General features: G+C 37.5%; 3 protein-coding genes across 3 annotated transcripts in view; 1 reads left to right on the top strand and 2 right to left on the bottom strand.

Annotated features, from left to right (window-relative positions):
- Positions 1-373: 373 nt before the first annotated feature.
- LOC306862631 (nuclear distribution protein nudE-like 1-B) lies at positions 374-16,990 on the bottom strand. The gene is made up of 9 exons (XM_079405539.1): positions 16,894-16,990; positions 13,561-13,655; positions 11,249-11,402; positions 9,053-9,201; positions 8,727-8,863; positions 7,352-7,525; positions 6,998-7,089; positions 6,702-6,847; positions 374-1,651 (listed from the first exon to the last, which is right to left on the bottom strand). The coding sequence occupies exons 2-9, from the start codon at positions 13,644-13,646 to the stop codon at positions 1,561-1,563; spliced, it is 1,029 nt and encodes a 342-aa protein (XP_079261665.1). The 5' UTR covers positions 13,647-13,655; positions 16,894-16,990; the 3' UTR covers positions 374-1,560.
- A 2,760-nt stretch (positions 16,991-19,750) lies between these two features.
- LOC306866432 (RING finger protein 222-like) lies at positions 19,751-21,345 on the top strand. The gene has a single exon (XM_079411647.1). The coding sequence runs from the start codon at positions 19,815-19,817 to the stop codon at positions 20,406-20,408; it is 594 nt and encodes a 197-aa protein (XP_079267773.1). The 5' UTR covers positions 19,751-19,814; the 3' UTR covers positions 20,409-21,345.
- Positions 21,346-27,448: 6,103 nt separating this feature from the next.
- The window catches only part of LOC306865035 (rho GTPase-activating protein 44-like), a gene marked incomplete at both ends in the record, with an annotated part of 75,268 nt that continues 74,889 nt past the window's right edge, over positions 27,449-27,827 (bottom strand). The window contains one exon of the mRNA XM_079409367.1: positions 27,449-27,606. Within this exon, the coding sequence (XP_079265493.1) occupies positions 27,449-27,606 (158 nt within the window). The remainder of the gene's footprint in view (positions 27,607-27,827) is intronic.

Here is a 27,827-nt window from a genome sequence, read left to right as displayed (position 1 = left end):
GAGACACCACCCCTCACAATGTAGAGCGCTTTGAGTGCTTAGAAAAGCAGAAAAGCGCTATATAAATGTAATGAATTATTATTATTAAATGCTGTAGAGCTATTGTTCATTCTTAGTTCATGTTAACTAATGAACCTTACTGTAGTGTTAGTGTAAGTGTTACAAAACTTATAGTTCTTTTAACAATGTTACAATAAATATATTGTAAATACTATATTAAATAATTTAAACAACCCTAAACATATAGTTATAAATACATTTCTCTATTAAAAATATATATTTATATTTTGTGAGTAAAGCACAATCTAAAATGAGTTTCATGACCAATGTTGAAAAAAAAAAAAAAAAAAAAAAAAAAAAAAGGAACTCCATGCCCATTTTTTCCCTTTATTTATTTGCACATATGTTTTTAAACCAAATGCACAGTATGTAAAATTCACTCATTGTGTCAAAACATGCCATAAAGATTCTCAAATAAATTAAACAGTACATCAGCCCAATTTTAGTATCTACAGACAGGGCATCACTGCTATATTTACAAATCTATATACAAGAGATATAACAAAACGGCCAACAATGTGGGTGACAACTGTGAAATCAAAGACTCAAAGAGAGAAATTAACACTAACAAGTGCTCCTATCCTTGATGTTAAAAATTGGCGTAAATGACCTGAACTTAAACACTGTAATAGACAAAAGTTGGCTTCAGTTCCACAAGTGAAATAAATAAACTGTGAATACTAAACTCACCGGTAGATCCAGCAGAGGCACATGGGAAAGAAATGAGGTTCATTCAAGCACTGACAAGTTCTGTGAGGAAGGTCACACCGCACAGAGACAGTCAAAGCAGTCACACAAGTGAAACAGTATTTGTGGTTTGCATCATGACCACTGCGACTCGTGAATCTACACAGCAAACATCACTTAACTGTGAGGTTTTGAAGTGCAGTTTCAGAAACATACATACAAACCTTTTGAAGCCCTAAAATAGTGGTTGCATCATGCAAACTGGTGACCAGTCAGCTGATGTAACAGGGTTAATAATTCATTAGAGTGCTTTTAAAAGTTAGGTGATGTTTCCATGCTATTGAACAAGTTTTCTTGGCATTCATTCCAGTAAAATCATCTGCTGACCTCCACATTTAGATCCTTTACTGAAGCTGAAAACAGTGAACGTGTAAATCAAGACTGAGGGGACGTTCAGATCTACCTCAGATCACACACACGCATTTGCATCAAGCAATACAGTGACGTTCACCTCAATAGAAAATCCCTTCAACTTTTAAATTGTGCGACACACTGAAACACACACACACACAGAAGCTGTGGCCTGACTCAGACCTTTGTCATTTTGCTGGCTTTAGGTGAGACCTCGTGAGAACAGAGGTCAACTGAAGCTTGCGCTCACAGGAACGGACCCTCACGCCTGACATGAATCTGTCAGACACGCTCGAGGCACGTCATCTCAGTCTCTCACACACACACACACACAATCTCTCGAGTGTCCTCTCTGTTTCCACATAGTGTCTGAGCCTGTGTGGAGGTCGCTGGGAAAGTCTCTCACACGCTGAGAGGGAGCATGCCGGGAGGAGACACGGTCCGTGGGGAAGCCATGGCTGTCAGGGAACCGGGATCCAGGCCATTCATATTCCTGTGAGGAAAAGAGATGAGCAATATATATTAACAAACTGTGAACAATGTGTTATGAACAAGCATTATAAATCTTCAGTTAAACTGCTTGGGGTTGGGTGATATGATCAAAAGGTTTTACCTGGTCACTTAACCATGTCAGTGATGCACATCAGCAAATAGTAACTAGGCTTTTCACTGCACCAAATTGTTATTGGACAAAAACTCACATGTCAAGGTCAAGTCCCAGTCAAGTACAGGTCAAGTCCCAGTATCACCACATAAATTATTAACCTGAATTAATTATACAACTACTATAAGTATCTCCAAGCTTACCTGGATACACAGTATGTGAAATTTCTTGAGTACAGTATACTCATGTAAAGCAATACCTACTATATGTGACCCTGGACCACAAAACCAGTCTTAAGTGTCAATCTTTCTGAATAAATAAGCCGTCCATTGATGTATGGGATGTTAGGATAACACAATATGTGGCTGAGATACAACTATTTGAATATCTGGAATCGGAGGGTGCAAAAAATGAAAATATTGAGAAAATCGCCTTTAAAGTTGAACAAATGAAGTTCTTAGCAATGCATATTACTAATAAAAACTGAAGTTTTGATTTTATGATAGGAAATTTGAAAAAACGTGTTTTCATATCGCGATATTACCGCAAATGCAGAATGAATCGTTCAGCCCTAATACATTTAGTACACTTGCTTAGGCCCCGTTTACACTAGTGCATTTTCGTTTTAAAACACTCAACTTTTGCTACGGTTACGCCTATCGTTTACACTACTCCAGCGTTTTCAAGGTCGAAAACGGAGACTTTTGGAAACGCTGCAGACCCTGTTTTAGTTTGAAAACTCCGGGGCAACCCCGGAGTTTTCAATCTGAAATGGGGTCTGCAGCGTTTCAGTGTAAACGAACCAAAACGGAGACTTGAAAACTATGGGGTTACTGCCCACATTTGCTCTGTGTATCCTTGACGACCGTCTAAACAATAACATCATGCTCATTGTTGTACCCATAGAAATGTATGGGTAGATTCCTCATTTGATCGCTCCAAGCACGTAGATGCGTCCGCCATTTAAATAATAGGGAACCTACATACACATATCTATAGTTGTACCCATAGATATACGTAGATGCCATATTAGCGACAGTTTCTATGGGCCGCTTTACTAAGCCATCCGCCATATTGCAGCAGTAAACTTGACTTCATTCACCATAGTAATCACGGAATATTCGAAAGATGCCACAATCATGCACAGAACGGCTCAACGGGTCTGTGCGAACCTACAGTATGGTGAATGACGTCAAATATACTGTTCCAAGATGGCGGCCGCATCTACGTGCCTGGAGCCGCTGAATAGGGCGTCTGTGTGTGTCTATTGCTGAGTCCCAATTCGCATACTATCCGTCCTAAATAGTATTCGAAAATAGAATTAGTATGTCCCATATCAAAGTATGTTTAAAAAAGTATGCCAAAGATTCCCGGATGGTCTACTACTTCCGGTTAAAATTGACCATATGCGCGATTACTTCCTGGTTTTGGATAAGCCAGCTCAGTCATTTCCGGTCAACTGTACTGTGCCATAAGGGAACGCCCTTTGCTCGGTTTCTCTACATTATCCATTCACAATTTGGAGAAAAGTTTTGTTTGTCTGAGAGGACCAAACGTCCACGTATAGCGTTTCAGGGATGACAAACACGAATGTTAAATTTAAGTGAGTGAATCCGTTAAATCATGCCGCGAGTCACTGCTATGATTGACAGTGGCAACAGAATGAATCATCTGACGAGCTGATGTCAAAATAGAGCTACAATTCAGACTAACAAAACTACAGCAGCAACAAGTCTGTGTTGGATAAAACTTAAACATGTAGTTATTAAATTAAATCTAAACATTTCAAAATATTGAATGCACTTTAATTGATGTACCAACTGCGGGACTCTAAACACTGTCGAGCCGCTCTTGACAATTGTGGTAGCACGGTCTCGTGTTGTTTTCACCAGCGCGGCAAGTTTTCATTATTTTTTTTCCTCACTAATTGATGGATGTCTAAAATATAAAAAGAAGAAGCAGGCTAAAATGAATGAAAAGTGAACCTTTAATAAAGTGAATTTTACTGCACAGTTGAGAAATAATAAAGGCTGTAAAATTTTTGAAGATTTTAAACGTGTTCATGGCTGAAGGTAAGATGTTGATTATGGAGAATACCATTATGATGTCATTTAAGAGATTAGCCTAACTGCCTAAACAGTTACAATAGTGTTTATTTGTCAGCATTAATGTACAGTTACATGTCTGAGTATAATTTTCTGGGATTAGCTACCAGACTCTACATATAAATTTATATGTTCTTTAATAACATAAAATAGTATGTTAATTCTGCTATTATTTATGGTGTTGCAGTTATTTTGTTTCTCAGTTTCGGATAAGAATGAGGCAGGAGATGTTTCTGTGAGAGTCTCCACCTATATATAGCACTATATAGCTTCACTGGAAGATTACGAGCTGGCTTATTTTTATCCGGAAGTTCTAAATAGCGCTCCGTGCATATGGTCAATTCAAAGTGCAGATCCATGCACACGGCTAATATTGCCCATAACACATTGCGCGGTGGATGAGGATCAGATTAGAACTACAAACACGCATAGTGTTAAAAAACTACAAACATGGCGGATATACGCGCCCGACGGACAGGTAGAGAAAGGGATTTGAGTCTAACCTGATGAAAAATATTTATTTAACGTTATCCACGTTATATTTCATCTGCAGCAACACTGTGAACTTTTATGAAGATACGTTTGGTCATTAACTTTGAAATGCATCATTATGCAAACACATGAGCAGAGATCTCGAAATGTGGATGATGTTAACTGTGACAAGATGATTGACAGGGCAGTTTAAACAGTTACAGGATGCACGTAACTAAGCAAACGAGCGTCCGTTAATAACGCAGCAATGATGAAGTAGTATATCCCAAAGCTTGCCTACTATTCTCAGGGTTTCTGCTGGTATGAACAAGTTAAATTTAAGCCTTTTTAAGACCTTTTTAATACCACCTTAAATTAAATTTAAGACCTAAACCCATAATGGGTTTAGGTCTTAACTGCAATAAATTATGTTATGAGATTAATATTTTAAATACATTTTTGGATATACAAATAATAAATGTTGGTGGGGGAAATGCATATTTTTAAACGTACTGAACCACCAGTAGGTGGCGGTAAGTCACTTAATGAGGGAGTCAACTTTGTTTGGAACTATTTTCGTTGGCGAAATAGAACAAAACAGTAAATATTGGCTGCGTCCGAAATCGCATACTACTTGTGTAGGTACTACATTTGAATTCAAACGTACTTCTCGACCGTTAAAAAAGTACGTTCTATATAGTATGAATGGAGTTCGGACGTACTACATCCGCCATGTTCATCAAGTCATCTCATCGTTTTACAACGTTTAAACTTTAATGAGTCAGCCGTTTACTTTGATTATTTTAAACAAGTGCAATTTAACCACAATAAACAACGTTTTTCCCTGAGGTACTTGCACTTGAAAACAGCCGTGTCGCCGCTTTCCGCCATTTTTCGAATATGACGCCTCTTCTCCCGTGGCCTCATGGGATAGTAAAGTGTCCATCGTATGCCTACTACAGAATTTGGGCGGAAGTAGTAGGTCATCCGGGTACTTCTCGCCTACTGTTTTTCGAATACTATGAATTCGGACATACTACTCGCATACTGTTTTTCGCATACTATATAGTAGGGAATGGGATTTATGTATGGGATTTCGGACGCAGCCATTGTGTCTAAAATGTAAGTAACGTAATAAACAGTTGACTACTTGTTTATTGAACTAAAATCAATGTGACATTTGCAATCGTGAAATATTCAGCAAAATATTTTTTAGTTCGACCTGTATTCTGCTTCTGCAATTCTCTGACGATTCTCTGGGGGAAGAAAAAAAAAAAAAAAAGAAAAGTCTTCGGTCTGTCCAAATGACTGTAAACAGTCACTGGGTCTATCAGACTGAAAGAGATATTTTAGCAGTAATCTGACCAAAAATATTTAAGACCCATTGAATCTGAATTTAAAACATTTTAAGACTTTTTCAGGACCCGCGGACACCCTGTATTCTGCTACATACTCAAAAGTATGTACTTTTTCTTCATAAAAAAAAAAAAAGAGTACATACTTTTAGGGCATAGTAGGCGAATTGGGATGCAGCACCAGGTTGTACTTGCATGAATGGTCGCGTGACATGCGTAAGTTTTTAAAACAAACGCACTAGTGTGAGTGATAATATATTTATTCATTTATCTGCTAAATGACTAAATAAATAAATAATATATAGACTGTATATTGTTGCAAAATGTAAACCTTATTTTTAATCGCTCAGATGTAATTTGCTTAATGAAACCACATGGCATGAAGATATTGGAGCGATAGTTCACTCAAAAATTTAAATTCTCATTTATTCACCCTAAAGTTGTTTCAAATCAGTATGATTTTCTTTCTTCTGCTAAACAAAAGATATTATGAATAATGTAACCAAACTGCTGCTGGTAGCCATTGACTTCCATGGTATTTTTTTCATACTGTGGAAATCAAAGGCTACAGCCAACTGTTAGGTTACAATAATGCTTCAAAATATATTTTCTGTTCAACAGAAGAAAGAAACAAGTATAGGTCTAGAACTTCTTGAGGGTGAGTAAATGACAAACTTAATTTTTGGGTGAACTATCCCTTTAAGATAATATAAACATTAACATGATTTTCTGTAAAGCTGCTATTAAACAATGAGTAGCTATTATACAAAAAGTGTGCAACGATGGCAAAATAAGGTTAGAGTTGAGAGTACGTATTATTTTTGGTTAAAAACAATCTAATAGGCCAAAATATTTAATAATCTGTAATATTAATAACACCACCGATTACATAAGAACTCATATTTATTAAATACTTAATTGCTTTAATAAAGAAATGTTCAAATCTCCACAGAAAGCTGTGCAGTTGTGTGGGCCTGGTGAGCAGACAATAGATAGCCAAGCACTTACGTCTTGTCAAAATACGTAGTGTGGAGCGAATGAGAGAACTTGGTTGCGTTGCTGTTGATGAGGCTTCCATTTCCTGTTGCGTAATTTTTCCTTGCTGCCTGGTCCTTGGCAAAGTTCCTACAGGCAGCTAGTTTAGACTCAAGAGCCTGCATAAAAAGAGACATCCCATGTTTTTCCATTAGCATGTGCATCTAGTTTTAGTTAGAGTCCATTCTGATAAGAGATCACAAGTAGTTCTTTTCAAAGTGTTAAAGTGAAACATGTAGGGCCAGTTTCACAGTCATTCAGGAATTTACCCCAACTTTCCGCAGAAGATCACCAACAATATTAAGAGCGGAGATCCTTGCAGACGGTGTGAGGGGGGAGCTTCCACAGCCATTGGTCAATGCTTTGGAGAGAGAGGAAAATAAAAAGGTAAATGGATGTAACTGCTGGCAGTTAGAGTGTGAGTGAAAAATATTGCATTGAGTTTCAATGGCCAATGTGGTTATGATAATTAGAGAACAAGGTGACCAATATAATGATAATATACAATACACAAAATGCTGATATATATTACACATGATACTCAAAATTGCAGAAATTTATTGAATACTTTAATTTACACCATTTAAATATATATAAAAAAATCTAAATGACAAATAACAAACCTTTAGAAGGAATTAAAGGATGCTCCATATTCTTCCCTACAGGTGTAGCTGGGAGGGACAGGGAGGCCTGCATTGCTGAGTCTGTCTTATCAAGGTCTAGGGTGGGAGAGCTGGGGGCCGACATCCTGGCAACATCTGAAGTCCTCTCTCGAACTGCCAACTCTTGCCTCAGGTCTACAAGAACATGCATATTTAACACTGATAAACCTGCACATACTTAATGCTTTATGTTCAGTCCTTAAACTTGAGAGCATCTGCAGTGTGCTTCTTCAGAGTGCTGCAGGGATGCATGTATTTTTTAGGCCAAAACCTGGGTATGAGTTTAGCATTTGGGAATTTTCGGTCCATCTCCCTGAGGTCAAAAGGTTTTTTGTTAATGCCTAAAAAAAAAAAAAAAGTCTGTGGTTCACACAAACAAGATATTATCATCATGCATTCTTCTCCAAAATTTGTAATACCCCACTTGTTTTCTTTTGTGTTTTTTTTTTTGTCTTGAAAAAGGTGGCTGCTAATAAGTGGCTAAATGGGATTAGAGGTTGTTGAGACATTAAACGTCATCATGTAAACTCATATACAGCCTTGTTATGTTTATAATCATGCTCTTGGAAACCATACCAACTCAAAAGTTTCAGTAAAAACATTGTTTTTTAAATAAAGAGTGAAAGTTACCTGAAGCTGAATTGTGATGACGTCAAAGTCGCGTGACTGTGGTGTAGTTTTGCTTACAGCCATTTTTATTAAGGCTTCAAAATTCTTAAATGTTTTGTTCTTTTGTGAAGATTGTGGTTCTTTACAAAACATGTAAGAATCATAAGCTTTTGGTGGTTACAGAGCTTATTTTCTGCAATAATCCAAAAGAAAAATTCTATTGGGTTTTTGTTGAGAGAACCAGGGTGATGCAAACAAAAAAAAAAATGCTTGACTTCCATTGTACATGTGTTAATGTACACACCCCAATTTTTTTTGAAGGTTTTTATGGTCAACATGAAATCAAAATGGACAATTCTTATTTTTTTTAAGGAATATTGTAGGGTTTCTTATTTATTTATCTGTGCACATCACTTTTTGTGCTCATGTATTGTCCAAAAGCTAGACTAGTTTCAATCCTTCCCCTTCTTTAACTTGTCTCTCTCATGAAACAATCACCTATTTAGATTGAAGTGGCCACTTCTACACCGCAATCAATTCCCAAAGGACAAATTGAAGTCATGCCGTACATTTTTCTGCCTCATTCAATAAGCCGTTGCACTCGCATACATGCCATAATAGTGAACAAATGTCAGTCATAATCTCTGCACCATGTCAAATTGAAAAACTGAGGGATTGTCCACTATACTCCTTTAATGGCAATGCTGTAAAATTAAATGAAGTTTACCTCTAGCTTCATCTTTCAGCCTCTGCACAGACACCAGCAGAGACTCCTTTTCGTCCAGTTCACTCTCCAGGAAGGCGTTCCGCTCTATCGCCTGGTTTAGCCTCTGTTCAAAGTCCTCCAGAGATGTGATAGTGGCCCTGCACAATCAAGAACGTCATTTAAAACATGCTGAACTGTTAAAGTCTCTTTAGCATAACACTTGCACCATGTATTTCGGTCTGCGTTTGTTGGGCATTGGTGACACATAGGCTAGTTTTGCATAGTCTAGCAATTCAGGAACTCAGGGCCAAGTTAGTTTGGAATGACAAAACGATCTTGTCGTGTACCTCTTAGCTCTCTCCAGGTCGTCATTGGCCTGCTCCAGCTCCCTGACATATTTGTGCAGCTGCTCCTTGATTCCGCGAGTTTGGACCAGGTCGTCCTCCAGCATGGAGATCTGCTTATAGCTCTGAGCGTACTGCTGCTCCAGTTTCTCCTGCAGTCAGAGACACAGGGGAGACACAGTCTGAGTCACCATCAGAAACAACCTGAACTCTCTGCCAATGGCAGGTGAGAAAATGTATCAGCTATAAATACTTCTTGAAAAATCATCAAACTGCATTTTACATATTTCTTTACTGAGGATTGCACAGTCCTGTTCAGAAAGGACTATTTTTTCTTGTGTGTTCCTGTACCAAACATTTAAAAAGTAAGAGTCAAAGCCGTAACAAGACCACGTGACCTACTGTAACGCCCACATCCAGACATCCCCACCTTAATAACTACAGAGAGCCCAAGCCTATCCAAATTAGAGATGTTTTGGGTCAAGCTCAAACCAATTCCATCTGAATACTTATGGCAATGGATTATTTTTTTTCTCACAGTGAGACAATATAGTGACAAGATTTTTACTAATATTTTTTACCTGCATTTGACTTCATTTTTGATTGAACTGCCCCTTTAATGAGGAGCAAGAAAAGGAGGAATACCAGTACACATAGCAACCCTCCTGACTTCTCTTGTAGGTAACCTACTTTATCCACCTCATTTCTTTTCTTCCAAATAAGCAAAATAATGAGTGTCCCATATTCTTCAAAACAAATGCAGGGTCAGTGGGCAAAGGCTACTTGTCTTGCTAGTCTTTCTGACAATGTGCTCATTTTTTCTGGGACAGCAACGAGATCAAATTTAATTTGGAGACATTGCACAAATATAAATCACAGTCTCTTTTACCGGGTCTACCTAAAGCCAAGCCATTAAAAAGATATTTCTGTAAGGGTCTTAGAGGGACAACTGTGCTATAAGTGAAATTTTCTGCTTGAGCCATTAGCCTTCTATTTTCTTCCTCTTCATCCTGACATCCAATTACAGCACACTTGGGATTAACAGAGACCCTTGACAGCTCTCACACTGGGCAATGCTGCATCACAGAACAGAGCGGCTACACTGCTGATGCTTTACAGATAAATCAGCAGATTAAAGGAGTGTGGCGGTACCTCTGCCATTAGTGCTATTGTACCCATAGCTGTGCCAAACTGTACACTTTTATAGTATTTTATTTCCCTACAGTCCACAACATATCGTTCATGCTCATCAGGGAACTAGTGCCTAAAACATGACCTTTGACCCCATGTACCTGTAAAGCTTCCATTTTAAATAACCTCTGTTATGACTGGCTAACCCTTATAAGGTATCATTTTTATACTCGTGACAAATAGCATGTCACATTTATACCTTAAAATAATCTAAACTAAAATATATATTCTATCATTTGTGTATATAAAACAAAGCCTATTAAGTTTCTGACACTGACACACTATTCTCATGAAAAATGTCATATTTATTAAATATTTGGCATTACAGTAATTAGAATTTGGGTGGTAAATGTGTTTCATTGAAAAGTGTCAATGTAAAAAAAAAAAAAGTTGATAAAAATATAGTAATATTTACAATATTATTCACAGTAATATTGTGAAATATTAATTACAATTTGAAATAACTTTCTTATTACTTATATTTTAAAAGCGTCATTTATTTCTGTGATGTCAGCTGAATTTTCAGCAACCATTAATCAAATCTTCACTGTCACATGATCTTCAGAAATCCTTTTAATACGCTGACTCGCTGCTCAAGAAACATTGTTATCAGTGTTAAAAATAGTTGTGCTGCTTAATTTTTTTGTGGAAACAGCAATATATTTTCTTATGATTTTTTGATGGATTTATTTGAAACAGAATTTTTCGTAACATTGCACTTATCTTTCTGGTCACTTTTGATCAATTTAATGCATCCTTACTGAATAAAAGTATTCATTTGAACAGTAGTCTTTATTTGAAACAAAGATGATCCCAAATAGACTAAATTACAATTTTCTATTCCTTTTCATATTGGAATGAAATATGACTTGGACATGCTTGAGAGGTATCGTGAGATTTCTAAATGACCCATTTTCAGAGTTTACTTTCCATAAATGGTCTGGGTGGCCTGAGGAGGGAGCTTTGTGTTATTTAAAAAGAGCAAAGACATTTCAGCTCTTATCCTACCTTGAGTGTGTCCATCTCGCTCTTCAGCCTCTGGTTCTCTGACTGCAGGTCTCGGATGCGGTGTTCGGCCTGCCCCAGCTGAGCCTCTAGCTCGGCCTCCAGCTCTCGACTGCCCTCCTGGAACTCCTGCAGCTCCTCCTGAGCGTCATGATAACTGCAGATACGCAAACATATCAATAACCACAACAACTGCACTGCAACAAAAGAGCTGACATGCTCTAAGCATTTAGGCCTTGACAGCTGGTGCTATAGCAGATAATGAATTACGGTCACTCAGGGCTGTGGGTCCTAAGACCAATTTAAAATAGGACACCCTGTTACCTAACCATGTCCAACAATAACAACATAGCAGAATTCAGCACTTTCTGATTATCAGGAACATCTCTTCATGGTCAGAAATTGTGAAGTTATGGAAAAAGATTGACCAAATGTTCAATTTGAGCCCTTGAAGGTCAGGGGTCAGAGGCAGGCTTGAGATGAATAGTGAAGTCTGGCGGCAGGAAATGAGCTCAATAGACTGAATGCATAGTCTTGGTTGTTTTTAGACAGTGTTTCCGAAGGTCTGGTAAACAGGACATGTCCCTTTAACCCTGGTCACTTCCCCCAGCCTCATTCCGTCATGTGCGGAGGGAACCTGTGCGGGCCTGCCTCCTCAGCATAAATCATGACAACACTCCCTCGACAACAGGAAGCTGCTCAAAAGCACATTTATAGTCCTTAATGAGATACATTTTTTTTTATTATTACTCAATCTTAAAGGAAGAGTTAAATTGGTCAAAAGTGACAAAGACATTTATAATGATACAAAGATGTCTATTTCAAATAAATGCTGTACAGTGACGCTCTATTCATTGAAGGAGCCTCTTAAAAAAATCTGCATATTGAAATGATTTCTGAAGGATCATGTGACACTGAAGTCTGGAGTAATGATACAGAAACGTCAGCTTTGCATCACAGGAATGAATGAAAATGTAAAATAGAAAACAGCCATTTTAAATTGCAATGGTATTTCACAATGTTCCTTATAGTATTTTTTTTAACTATTTTCGATCAAATACATGCAGCCTTAGTGAACACAAGAGGCCTTTCACAATAACAAAATCTTACTGACTCCAAATGTTTGAATGTATAAAACTATGTTTTGACCTTTTCCTAATGTAAATGCGAGTGGTTGCTTACGTCTTTAAGACTGCATGTTCTATCAAGTGGGTTAAAGGGGCTCATTTGTGTGACTATTTCCAGAAAAGAATGTTTTGCTCCTTCCTCAGCAGGAAATTCCTGGGATTTGAGATCTTCCTGTGCTCCACCAACGCTCTGGGGCAGTAAAACCACAGCTCAGGAGGAGCATGTGCTGAAACTGTGTAGGAGTTCAGAGCGGCACAGACAGAGACCACCAGCAGACACACGGTCAGCATTAGCTCCAGCACCAACTGTGAGCTCTGTTTTAGATCAGAGACACCCTCATTCCACTTTTGATCAAGTCAAACATGGCCTGAGCTTTAGAATAGAGACGGTTACGCAGACGATTCACATTCTAGCATTTTGAGTCTGAAACTACACAAAATAACCACATAAACCAACTGAAACTTTAAAAAGACAAAGCCTACCTACAACGTAACCAGCAGCACAACATACACTCTTAAAAACAAACGTGCTAACAAGGTTCGTCACAGCGATGCCATAGAAGAACCATTTTTGGTTTCACAAAGTACCATTCAGTCAAAGGTTCTGAAGAGGAAACCTCTCTTTCTTACCTTTTTATAATCAGAAGAACCTTCTTTTTGCCACTTGTGAAACAAAGGTTCTTCAGCTGTTAAAGGTTCTTTATGGAACCATTTAGACAAAAAGGTTCTTCTATGGCATCTTGAAGCACCTTTATTTTTAAGAGTATAATGTTTCAAACATGACAGATTTTAATAAAAGAGACTGCAAGACACTAAACACAACAGCTGGAGCATCTTATCAGGTAATAGAGGGTCTTATCAGGTAATAGAGGGTCTATTTTGTCAAGGGCAGGTAAAGGCTCCCTGTGTGTTGTGGCATTTTGTGGCATTTTCTCAATGTTTCCAGACAAAAAGTGCTGCAGTCATATTTACAGCCACTCATCACCCGCGGGGCTTGTGATTGTAGGTATGAACACAGAAACAGCAATTATTGTCTCAGCTAGCCAAAGTTTAACTAAAATACTGTGGCCAGGTTTTTAAAAGCCAATCAGCATTGTTTGTCTGAACATAAATGGTGAAGATAAACTGCACACTGTTGTAAAAAGCTCAGCTGCTTGCTATATTTAGTAGTTAATGACTTCGGCCTACCTCTTCTTGTATTTGAGAGACAAGCACTTCCAGTAATCGATTTCCTCGTCTTTCGAGGAGAATTTGGACATCATCTCTGTGTCCATGGTGGAGACCTGTGGAAGCAGATGGGAATTAGAGCAGTCCTGAGAGACACACCGAGCTTGTTCATTTGCACCTCCTACTGTAGTTTTGTCCCAGTACAACCCCACAAACAGATCACAGGCTGAGGGCCAATGGCGTGTGTCCTCATTTGACACACATCCAATAACACTTTGTTCATTTGGCTTTCTCCCAGGCTCACATGACTTACTTCATCCTTTACAAGCTCACAGTTCTACAGGTATCAGCATTCACTCATTTTTGGGGGGATTTTTACACAAGACTAATTTCATTCTCGTCATACGGGGAAAGAGCATTAAAGAATTAGTTCACCCAAAAATGTATATTCTGTCAACATTTACAAGAGTCAGCCTCATGTTGTTCCAAACCTGTATGACTTTTATTCAACTTAGAAACACAAATGAAGATATTTTTACAAACCCTGAGAGATTTTACTGTCCCTCTCCTGAAAGCCCATTCCACCAAAACTTGGGAGGCTTAAAAATGTTTACAAAGATATTGTAAAAATAATCCATATGAACTGAGCGGTTTCAACTAAGTCTTCAGAAAAGACACAATCGCTTTATACGATGAACAAAATGTATTTAAATTGTGTCTGTCTTGAATCTTCAAATTAAACGACTGGATTTATATGGATTACATTTGATGCTTCTAAATTTTGCATCAGTGGACCTTTGTTGGTGGGACAGAAATATTTCGGGCTGAATTAATAATGTCTTTTGTATTTGTGTTTTGAAGATTAATGAAAGTCTAATGGCTTTGGAAATTGGAACAACATGAGGGTGAGTAAAGGAATAATCAATTTCGGGATGAACGGTCCCTTCCATAACACGACTGTCTGATTTCACTTGATTTCTCTCTTAAAATGGTTAAAGAAACAGTTCTCCCAAAAATATCATCAGTCATTTTATGCTTAAATCATAGTTTAAGAGCTCATTTTGTGTTTCACAGAAGAAAGAACATAATTGGAATAACATGCCAGTAAGAGACAACATTTTCCGTTAGATTATAAGCCTTTAAGAGATCAAACGTGCAGCCATTTATCACAAAAGGACAACAGAGTAGTCCTTCCATACATTTGAGCTTGCTCAGAATTAGATTAAAGGCCACAGATATTGTCCTTTTAAAACACCAAGCACACTTGGACATTTGTGCCTCTATAACTCACGCGTGTCTGAAAATGACCTCTCTCATTAACATTCCTCATCCATCATTTGTTTGACCAGCAGCACAGAGATCCAGTGTTTTTCTGAAACTTTCACTCAATTAATTTCTATCATAGGTCTTTTTGCATGCAATCGCTCATTAGATCTGATATGATGAAGAGCTGTAAGCTGAAGCCATCAGTTGCATTCAAAACAAGGTCTCTATTAGCAACCCAACCTGCAACAGACAAACCTGTTCGCTTCTAAATCAGTCAGAAATATTCCAGACATCTCCGCAATTCCCCTGATTCTTTCCCGGATTCTCAGGAGTGTCACATGTTGTGTCCCAGCACTCCTAGATTCCTGCTTTAAATGACTATGAGGGATTTCCAAACCAAATTACCCATTTAAATAGAAAATAAAATTAAATCACCTATAGCACCCTCATTATTGCCAGTTTGCTTGTCATATTTCCATATTTATCTCAGGTCTGAAATGTCTGAATTAAGATTTGTTCAGTGATCATACTTAAAATATTTATCCTGTACATTAAGAAATCATTTATTTGATTTGAATGTCACAATATTAAACTATGTATTACGTCAAATCTGTGTTTAAAATGCCATTTTTAATTGAGAATAAGTGTAATGTAAAAGCACAAAGTCAAATAATTAAAAAGGGCAAAAGATGTTTGGAGTTGTGAAATACTCATGTTAGGTACTTTTCTTCAAAGACCCAATAAACTGAGGCATTTATCGGCGGGATCAATATTAAAAAACAGATTAAGTAGGAAATTAAAAGTACCGATTTGAACTAAAGATGAACAAAAATAACTACAGATCACGCTCTAATGTAAAGAAACAACATGTGCTAAAGTAACACACAAAAATCACAGGTGTACATAATAATAAAGCCATCAAACACAGGCCAGCAGTGGTTTTCTACTCTGGAGCTGAATGGGGTTCAAAGGGACTTGCTCTCCTGAGGGCTGTCAAAACTGATGTCATTTCAATTGTGGTCATTTATAATGTCTTAAGCCACCACGCCGATCCTCACCCCTCCCAAACTGACTCCTGACAGTGAGGCCATCTGTCCGGCCAGAGTGCCTGTCCCGCACCACAGGACAGGGGGATGGTTCCTGTCTAACGCAATGCTTTCCACAACCTGCACTCTTTGCCAGTAATAACCACACTCAGAGGTTCAGAGGAAAGGCCAGATTTGTGTTTCCACGGATGACATTATTTCCAGAATCACAAGCACACACCTTCCTGCGGAGTAATCCACTATAAACATGTGACATACCCTCAAAGATTAGGGGACGAGATCCGCGCAACCATTGAGTTATCTAACCTGCTTGCAAGTAGTGTCCATATAGTTATACTTACAGTCAGCTTCATGCAAAGAAGTGTTTTTATTTACAATACGTTTTGGATAGGACGACAGAAATGGTCTCAGACGACAAACTAATGTCACAAAATGCAAACAGAACACATAGTTGCCATACATTTAACTTTCAGTTATTTATTTCTGTATAGAAGTGCAAGGCGTTAGTATTTATCATTAATGTTATAGCGCAAGATAACGGACAACAGAATGAATAATACAAACAGGGTGTTCGTGTAAGTATAATAAATATCTGTGTAGAGATGCTAAGACCAATGATGTCAGATGACCAAACCAGAAGACACTAGCGGTCATCATTCAATTAAAAATAATAATAAATCATGGAGGATGAAATTATTAGCTAAACAGTTCACTGATACCAAAACGATTCGTTATCGAATAAATCTGTATTTAAATAGTTAGCTATTTTAGGTTTATGTTTCTCCCAGGAGGCCAGCGGATGTCTCCAACATTTACAAATGAAAGTCAATATCAAATAAATAATTAGCATCAAAACTCAATCACCTGCGGTTTAAATTCTCAGCGACATATAACGTTATCGATCGATCAAAGGCGTTTTGGCTGTACCGGGAGATGATAACAGACTGTTTAAATGATAAAGCCTTGCATTTCATTAGCGTCCCATCGAACACGGTGTGTCTAATGATCGCTGATTAAATAAAAAATGTCATGAAGTGTCTACCTTATCATGTCCTGTTCCTGAAGTCGGTGTCTCCAGCGCTCGAGCGTCGGCTGACAGAGGAATGCCAACGCGACTGATTTCCCTCTTCAGCTTCCGGTAAGATGACGACATTACGTCATTGCGTCACGGTAACGTCAGTGGAACGCAGGCAGAGCACGTTCTTAATTCGGACTCGGATCTTTGAGTCTCGTTCAGCAAAATGAACGAATCTTTTTTCGAGTAATTTCGTTAATTTGAGCAAAATATAATTAAAATGTTACGTGCTACTTCCCTAACACATCTACTACTTGTGCAAACGTTGATCACACAACAAACAATACAAAACTATAATGGTATATGAAACAGAAACAAATTAATTCGTTTACCCGGGTCGTTCTTCCCGAGTCACAATAAAGATTCATCACTAACGTTATTTATCTGAGATGCATCGCAAGGGTCTCTCAATCTGAAACGGACGCGATATGCGGATATTGGTTTGTAATAAAAGGGGGAATAATCAATGATTCATGTTTCATTTTTTCACAGTTGACCAAATATCACACCACAAGATGGCGCGTTAGGACTCCAGTATTGTAATAATAATAATAATAATAATAATAATTTAAAAATGTAGCCTGATATACGGTCAAACCAAAAATTATTCAGACACCTTCTAAATTTCCCCCATTGTCACAGTTTATTCGCTATAGTTTAGTTAAACTGCCAGACTCAGAACAAATTCATCTTGATGATCACAAATGAATCAGTCAAACAAAAAATATTCAGAGACCTTCAAAATGTCTAAACTTATCACAGTTTATTCGCTATAGTTTAGAAAATGGTAATAATATAGGCTATGGCAAGAACTCAAGAGTCTATCTGTGTCAGAACAAATTCATCTTGATAATGTCAAATAACTTTAATAGACAGATATCTACATATGTAACAAAACTTGGTCAGGTCCAAGTGTCAATCAAATATTTGGTCCCAAATTTTATCAATTTTATTGGCAGTCCATTGTATGAAGAATTTTTGAGTATAATATGTCACAGTTTACTTTATTTTGCTATCCTCACTTATATAAATAGTGTCCTGTACCCGCTAGTAAAAAAAAAAAAAAAAAAAAAAAAAAATATATATATATATATATATATATCTTAATTTTTGGTTTGACTGTATATTTATTAAATGTAGATTTGATTTAGATCGTTATATATTATAAAACAGCATTTTTAACTATTAAGCGTTCTTTTACATTGTAATTTTATTTTTTAATTAGTATTTTTTACTTTTCAAACAGGTCTTTGTGTGACTATTATTGTTTTCAGTTTTACTTTTGTGCATTTAATCTTTTCTATATATATATATATATATATATATATATATATATATATTTTTTTTTTTTTTTTTTTTTTTGCATGTTGTCACACTTTAATGTTTCAGATCATCAAACAAATTTAAATATTAATCAAAGATAACACAAGTAAACACAACATGCAGTTTTTGAATGAAGTTCTTTATTATGAAGGGAAAACAAAATCCAAACCCACATGGCCCTGTGGGAAAAAGTGCTTGCCCCCTAAACCTAATAACTGGTTGGGCCACCCTTAGCAGCAGCAACTGCAATCAAGCGTTTGTGATAACTTGCAATGAGTCCGTTACAGCGCTGTGGAGGAATTCTGGCCCACTCATCTTGGCAGAATTGTTGTAATTCAGTCACATTGGAGGGTTTTCGAGCATGAACCACCTTTTTAAGGTCATGCCACAGCATCTCAATAGGATTCAGGTCAGGACTTTGACTAGGCCACTCCAAAGTCTTCATTTTGTTTTTCTTCAGCCATTCAGAGGTGGATTTGCTGGTGTGTTTTGGATCATTATCCTGCTGTAGAACCCAAGTTCGCTTCAGCTTGAGGTCACGAACAGATGGCCGGACATTGTCCTTCAGGATTTTTTGGTAGACCGCTGAATTCATGGTTCCATTTATCACAGCAAGTCTTCCAGGTCCTGAAGCAGCAAAACAGCCCCAGACCATCACACTACCACCACCATATTTTACTGTTGGTATGATGTTCTTTTTCTGAAATGCTGTGTTACTTTTACGCCAGATGTAATGGGAAACACACCATCCAAAAAGGGCCATGTGGGTTTGGCTTTTGTTTTCCCTTCATAAAAAAAAAACCCTTCATTTAAAAACTGCATGTTGTGTTTACTTGTGTTATCTTTGATTAATATTTAAATTTGTTTGATGATCTGAAACATTAAAGTGTGACAAACATGCAAAAAAATAACAAATCAGGACTTTTTCACACCACTGTATATATATATATATATTTTCTGTAATTCTATATTAGCCAATATATTTTTAATTTCTCTCTATAAATGTTTCCTACTATACTACTAATAATAGAAAATATTTAACAAAATAATGAAATGTTCATTTTTGTATGCGTTTCATTTTCATTTGTCTTTATAACTATTTCTACTACTAGCCTACTACTGATTTTATGCGTTCAACTTTTTAAACTTTTCTCTAACTTTTTTCTCCATTTTCCATCTTTCAATGTAATCATGTAATAATAATAATAATAATGTATTAATATGATTGTTGTAATAATAAATAAGCAATAAATACATTCTATAAATTAATGTATTTTTATTATTACTATGCTATAAGGCTACGTCTAAATGTTAAGGTCATATGTAAAAATAAAAAACATAAACACCAAACAAACGACACTAATAGCCTACTTGAAAACCGCATTGTTTACATTAAACTGATTCTAGTTTCTTCTTCAGATCTAGTTTTTCAGCATTCCTGTCATGACAGCGGCTGTGTTGTCACGGTTATCTCACGGGAGTATCAGTTACCTGCGCCAGTGTGAGTGCGTGTTCCCGCGGGCTGCTGTTGATCAGTTGAGGGGATCCAGGTGGACCGGAGGGACATGGACGAGGAGGCTCAGGACAGCGAGTGTCCGGTGTGTTACGAGAGTCTTTCGGACAGCACCAGGACGCTCAACTGTGGGCATCACTTCTGCCATGACTGCTTAGTACGAACTCTGCTGAACACCAGCCTGAACGGATCTATTAAACGGGACAATATCATCTGCCCCATCTGCAGACACCTGACATTCATCAAAAAGCTCCACGGATTTACAGTCTCAACGGATGAACCCAAAAGGATCGGAAAGACACTGGAAGTACCACCTCTGACCTCTCCCGTATTCCCTGTTGGGTCTCACACTGGAGGTCTTGGCTGTATCTGCAGGTGTCTGAGGATCATTTCATCATGTAGACTGTGTAGACGAAGACTCCTCTGTCCTAAAGACGCTTCAGAGGTGTTCATCATCAGTGAGCTGGGTCGACCCATGAGAGAGGGTGATGTTATTGATTTCAGGACAACTTCAGTCATGCGGCAGGACTACAGCAGCAATGGACAGAGGCTTTGCACCATCTCCTGCTGCCTTCTGATCCTAATGATCACGTTCACCTTACTGGCTCTGGTGGCTGCCACACTTCCTTGGGTTTTGTTGGCTTAAAGTGTCCAGAGCTGCTTCTACGTGGTACCTAAGATAAATCACTTTAAGACTAGTATGTGTGTTTATTAAGTCTTACCTTCGCACGTGTTACTGAAAACGAGATGGTTTCACAAGACACTATGAAAGTTTTATGAAGAACAGATGTTTATTGTGAGATCTTTTCCAAGGTTTGTTCTGACATGTCTTGAGGGGAGGCATAAGGAGGTGGTTTCCTTACAAAACAGTTAAATATATAGTGTTATAGTGTTTTGTTCTGGATCTGAATGCACAAAGCTGTTAGTAAAAACGAGTTGATCTTGAACCTGCCACGCTCATCGAGTTACTGTGAGGAGACTGAGCCATTTAAACGTGAAGAAGAACAGATGAGCTGGTCGTCTGGTTTTCACTTGATCTTGTTGAAACAGGGATTCAGTTACAACTACCATGGACACAGCAAGTTTGAGAATGGAGGATGGGCAAGGATGCGATGAGGCTTGAACTTTTCTCTGTGGCTTGCATTGCCTGGAAGGAATGAAACACACCCTTGTTTGTCCAGAAATTCTTGTCACACGGGCTAGCAAACTTTTTAGCTAGTTCCAGCCCTTAAATGACTAATACCTCACATTCTGCACAAGTTGACAGTCATTACTTGATTAGAGGATGTTTCTGTGACATACTTGTACAGTAATGCTATCTCAATGCACTTCAGAATCGTATGTGTGTTTGTAGTTCACCCCATTGACCCATGTGTCTTCTCCCAGAGGTCAGCTATATTATTGCTCAGAGGTTGCTCAAGTGATGTTAATGGATTGCTCAGTTTGAAGTATCAATTTGTCCCAAATCTTTTTTGTAAGTCTTTTGGTGAAATGCACAATGAGACATACTGTAAAGGTGCAGTCATTTCAATGGACCCTTTTCACAGACTGGCGTTTCCATATAGTTAAAAGCATGAAACTATTTTTATAAAAAAAAAACAAAAAAAAAAACGTAGCTACATAAAACACTATCCCCCGGTTTCACAGACAAGGCCTAAGCAAGTCCCAGACTAAAATGCATGTTTGAGTTGTCTCAACTGAAAATATCTTGCTCTGACATATCTTAAAATAGGTCAGTGTCATTGTCCTGTGTCAAGATTCACACCTTAATGTTTTCTCTTAGGCATTTTTGTAAAAGGCCAAGTCCTGGCTTAAGCTAAGCCCTGTTTGTGAAACTGGGCCTAATTTTTTTGTTAAACTACCTTGCCAATAAATTACAGAAAATTAGTTATTGCTGCTGTCTGAGTGTTTCTAATTTAGCTAACAACTGAGGGAGTGACCGGAAATTTGACAATCTCTTATTATCATTATTATAAAAAAAAAAAATCGTTTGATATTGGAGCAAATAGAAAAGCAAAAAAAAAAGAAAAAAGTGCTGTCAAATGATTAATCGCATCCAAAATAAAAGTGAGGGTGAAAATTTCGCAAGGGTTTGAAGTTGATTGTGCTGATTGTGACCGCACTTGAGGAGTATAGAGCTATGAATATGAATTACATAGCCCAGATCATTTGGTTTTGGAAGTATTAGATGAAAAAAAAACAAAAAACAAACGAGTTAATAATAAAATATCTGACTTTTACGTATTCTTTTGTCTTTTGCTGACATACAATATATAGCTATACAATTAATGTGGATAATCTTCCAATAGTCAACATGATTTGAAATGTTTGAGTTTATGGGATAATCACCAGAACTCATTTGCAAACATCTAGCTTTTCACTTTTTTTTTCTAAAAACATAAATGATGATCAATATCCTGTCTCCCGTTACATCGTTTCAGGATGTAGACATTGTTATTACAGCAGTCTGAGGTGAACAATACACAAGAAAACAAAAGCACTTGGACCAAAAGTATTACAAATGTAGAGTTTAATATATATCTATGTATTTCTGACATTCTGATAAGGACTGCGGCAGGCTTCACAGTACAGACTGTGTTCTTCCACTGATATGCTAAGCTGAGGAGGGTGATTTACGGGCAGATTTGTACATTAGTTTGGTAAGCTGGGGTGAAGAGGGCTGTACATGGTTGGACAATGTGCACTGAACAACTTATCACCTTTGAATCACCTGTTCACACATCCCTGGTTCAACGTTGACTCCCTTTATTATCTGGTAATGTTTTAATGAACACACATGTGATTTTCTAAAGGGAATAATTAAATGCATACTCTGTCACTCCAAATTGCTGGTTTTCAGAGGATGATGTAAATGAGTGATATAGTAACCTAAATGTTCAAAACAGATGATTGAGAAAAAGACGAGAAATCTTCAGTTCAGTTTGTCACTGTTATAACTTTGTGGCTTCTTTGTATGATGAGTTATTTTTGAACATATAATTTCATGTTGAAAATGTCAGATAAATTAAAAAATAAATGTATCAGTACAAATTATGTAATTTTTATAGGTGCATTAGATGACTGTTTTATTTGACAAATCCCAATTTGAAAAGAACATTTGGACTATAATTGCATTTTATGTACTAGTAATGTACTATAATCATTTTCTTGAATCAAGCAAGTAATAAGAGAAATTTTGAAATCAAATATGTTTGACTCCGTATTAGGCCTACATGGAATCTGTGCCTGCAGATATCTTTGCGGATTTCTGCCCTTTACATGTTGGTTTAACATAAATTTTGAGTTGTATGATAATGCTTACAGTGCTCAATAAGAATTTAACATATTTCCCATTTAGATTCTGTACTGATTTCTCATGATTTCAGTGCATAAAATGCAATGAAAAGCATCACAACAACAGGTCCAGGTCAGGGCATTTCACTCCAAAATCAAAAGTAAAAATCCTATCAAATAAAAATTTCAATATTTATGACTATAAAGATTTTGTTTTACATTTAAAATTACTGTTATACAATTAAAAAAAAAAAAAACATACAACACATACTATTATTATAGTACAAGCTCAATTGAAATATATTACAGAATTTTTTATTGTAATAATGACATTTGGGAATGATATTGTGCTTAATAATCATGAAAATCATTTGATTTAATAATTTAAACTAATATAATCTTCTTGTTCTTCAAATAAAACTATTTCTTGATTGTTTCTTCTGATTTTGGGGTGATACGTGACCTGTGCAGATTCAGTGAGGGTCAAATCATCAGTTAAAATGATGTATGTACAATTCATCAGGTTTAAAAAGTTCCATCATGGCTATTACATCCGTTCTGTTTTGACCAATTTCTTGAACATACTGGATATAAAATGTTAAACATCGTCACCTGTAAATTAAGACATAAATCTGATTACCTTAATTTACAAATCACATTAAGATAACATATACGGTATCTGTGCCTTTTCAACTTAGAAAAGCATATGATAACAGATGCAGTATTGAACCGGAATGAGAATGCATGTACATACTGTATAAACCCTCCCACATCTTCATTAACAACAACATAAGCATTCATTATGAGCGCTAACAGAGAGAGAGATGAGCATAAAGAAAATAAACCATGCGTCTATTGCAGCTGCTATAAGGCCTTTACTCTAGTGCACTTCCAAGTAAAGGCGAAATCACATTCAGTCAGCACACTCTAACAAACACAACTGCCTCCTTACAGAACACCGCGGGAAACGGCACGGACAGAACCTCACGTACGCACGAAACTCGCCGTTAGCTTCAGGTTATAAATACTAAATGTGAGGGCACTTGCAATTATCAATGTGTAATCACTACAACTATAACTCAGTCACCAATAATCATTAGACTATATTTCATCAAGAACACACACTGAGGCATATCACAGATTTCAGCAAAAAAGTCCTTTTGTCCCTGACGTACACTAATGCTTATTCAAAGAGAGAAATACAAGCCATGGCTATCCATCGTTGGAAGTACAGTCCTTCGTATTAGAACAGAGACGGTTCGCTGTGCCCATTCCTTCCATGGGACAGAAGTGAGCTAAAGTTCGTTTGACCTTAATAAAGTCTTGCGCTTTTTGTACAAGTTCAGACAAGAGAAATTGCAGCATCCAGTAGTCTCGTAGTGTTGTATACCCATGAAACAAATGTGCCATCTCAGTGTGGCATCAGATTATGTGTCTGGGGAAAAGCAATGAGACTTTGAAGGATTTTAGGGCCTGATATCTTTGAGATGACATTTCGAAATGATCCCTGCCAAGTTTTTTCCATTGATTTTATGGCGAGATATGCTATACAGTGGCCCTAAAAAGTATGTAGACACATAGTTCATGTGATGAATGACATTAGTGAGGAAATAACCTCTAAGTAATTGGACGAAATCACTAGTTAGTGCTAAGAGAAGATCTAATATCATTATTTTGCAGATTCCACACATCACAACTTTTTAGGGCCATTGTATTTTACTTGATATAATCTACCAGTTTTTATAAGAGTAAGACTGAACCGATGTTATACGATTATTGTAATCTGTCGACTTCATATATTTTCTAATAATAGTACTGTATGTAGCTATACAGTTGATTTATGCTGTTGATTAAGGCTGTTTATTGATGAGGGATAAAATCTCTCTCGGGAGTAACTCTACCTAAACTTCTGCCACGTCTGCATTCATATTTCTACATCTAGTTCATGGCTTACAAAAGTGCAAAAAACTCACTTGCTATGTGAACCTGACAAAAAGTGTTCAGGGACAAAATAATAATACTTAGAACATTATTTCTATACAAGATAAATATGGCATGTCACATTTATGAATATATAATTCATATTTGCCTTTACATTTGTCCTCTCGTTGACACTTATCTACACATCTTTATATACAGTATTGGTATATACAGAACGGGTAGTGTGGCACTGCATTTGAAGCACTTTGGAGGGCATATGAGTGCAGCAAGACAACAAAAAATGCAAGGCAGTGCATTGGAACAAAACCAGTAGTTGATCTCAGTAGTGGCTGCCAAAAGTATTTTACATGAAACATTTGCAGGAAAGTGTTTGCAGTGACCCATTTCAGCACAAGCACTGTTTCTGTTTTGCAGGTAAAGGGTGAAGAATTGAGATTTCCAGGGTTCCCACACTTTCTGACCAATGAATTTCTATGAAAAGTTTTCCAGGATAAGGATTTTGAAATACCATTATCATTATATAGAGATTCCAAACTCTCACAAAATAAGAAATACTTCAGAACAGAAAAAAACTATATACAGACTATAGAAAATTACATGATTTGTTAGAGGGATTTCAAAATTTTCCATGACACTATTCAAATTCCCTGATAGTTTCCATGACTGTGGGAACCCTGCCTTACTTCCATGTACTGCATTATATGGTATTGGCTCTTTACGAAAATGCACTTTACTGCAGCAGTTGTCAATGTGTTACTGTATTGTGTGTTTCAGAAAGTTCTGACGATGTTCTGCCACAGATAAACGCACATATCTATCAAAATGTTACAGCAAATTGATTGACTCCCTGCTAAGCCCCGCCCCCTCAGTTTCTTTTGGTGACTCTGACAAACTTGACTGAATCTACCGCAGGAATGAATCGGACATTTCAGGTCCTGTCCCAAATGGGTCTGCACTTTCATGACATAATGCCGCTTTGATTGCTCGCGAGAACCCTTCTGAACGCTAAAATTATGAATGAAGCCTACGGTCTCGTGGACTTAACGGACATGCGCACACGGTGGCCACTGTAAGTCTGTAAGACCGTAAGTGCACATGAAGTGTTCCATTTGGGACAGGGCCTCAGTTTACCATTCTACATGTTCAGGAAACATTATTCAATTCACCTCATGCAATTCCCAGCTTTTAAGATTTGGAAAAGGGGGGGAAATTTGATCTCTCTTTTGTGAGGCAATATTTACTTTTATATTTACGAATTTTGGCAGACACTTTTATCCATAGCAACTTGTATTCAACCCAGCAGGCACAGGACGTCAATATAACATCAGGTTGACGTTGGACATGACATCAGACAGACGTTGCATTTTGGTTGAGAATGAAAATTGGGCTGACGTCAGTATTTGATGCCAATTTGACATTGACTTAACATTGGATTTTGGTTACACAACCTAAAAAACAAAAACAAAATCAACATCAGCTGACATCAGTACTGGACATCAAATTAAAATTGACATTAGACGTTAAATTGACATTGGATTTTTTTCACCGTTGCAACCGAAATTGAACCAAATATGTGCCTGCTGGGAAGGTACATATTTACATTTTATTAGTTCTTGCTCTCCCTGGAAATCCAACCCATGACCTTGGCATTGCTAGAGCTGTGCTCTACTGTTTGAACCATATGCAACAAGGGTTTAATGTATTCTGTGATAGTTTTAAATGTAATTTTACAAAATTATTTAAACACACAGTCTGTCCATAGATCTACCTTAGAAATGAGCACTTGTCTGATAATATAATGGGCAGCAACAGTTGCTAAGGCCAGACTGGTCAGTAGCACTTTATGGCGGGACTTAGCAAAAGGTCAACTAAATTGGATTGCTAAAGCAGTGATTAGTGTAGGTTAGAGAGATTGAGAAAGAAAGAAAGAAAGAATACCTCAGCATTGCAAAATTAGACTTAAACATGCTATATGCCACCAAGTCATCTATAAAGAGCATAGCATGGACCCTGTAGGGAAACGAAGACGGCCTACTCTCATACCATGAGGGTGCGTCTCAGTTCAAATCCTCCAGCAAGACAAAGTGTATGAGGTTCCTTTAAAGTCAGCAGACCGCTCCCTATGTGCATTGTATTGTAATTGCAGCTCTGATAAGGCAGAAATAAAAACATCCCAATTGAACGAAACCAACACAACAAAATGAAACAGACAGAATCGTTCAGAGAGAAACAGGAATCGGAACACAAAACTCCAGGTTCCTCCAGTGGCAATTTGAACGAAATCCATTCTGTTGCTTTTTTTATGGCACCTGTTGTGTGATTGGCGTTTTATCGAGTCTCTCATGTAGTATCCGTGACTGAGGGTTTGGCCAAGGTGGGGTTCCAGTTGGGCCTCAGCAGGAGTGGATGGGTTCTGGGCGAAGCTGGCATGCTGCTGGGTGGGCTCAGGGGTCATAGCGTGGTGCTTTGGCCCTCCTCTTCGGACACGGACTCCCCCTCTGGAGAGCTGACCGCAGCAAAGGAGCTCCGACATGGGACCACCCTGAACTCGTCCAACAGGCTGTCCAGATTGACGTTGATGGAGGGAATTTCCAAACTGAAGAAATCTGCTATAGGATCATGCAAATGAGAGCGATGGCCACAAAAGTGAAACGATAAGACAAGTTTACAGTACAGAGAGAAACGATGGAAATGGCGATGATGAGGATGTTGAAAACGACACAAGGAGAGAGAGAGCAAAAAGCAAATTCAGTTCCCAGACCAATGTTAGAGGCGAAGTCAGCGAAGGGTGTTGAATGTGTGTTGCAGCAGGAGAGGGGCACATCAGACT

This window comes from Barbus barbus (genome assembly GCF_936440315.1).
Source record: "Barbus barbus genome assembly, chromosome: 4".
Lineage (NCBI taxonomy): Eukaryota > Metazoa > Chordata > Actinopteri > Cypriniformes > Cyprinidae > Barbus > Barbus barbus.
This window is presented reverse-complemented; position numbering and strand designations above follow the sequence as displayed.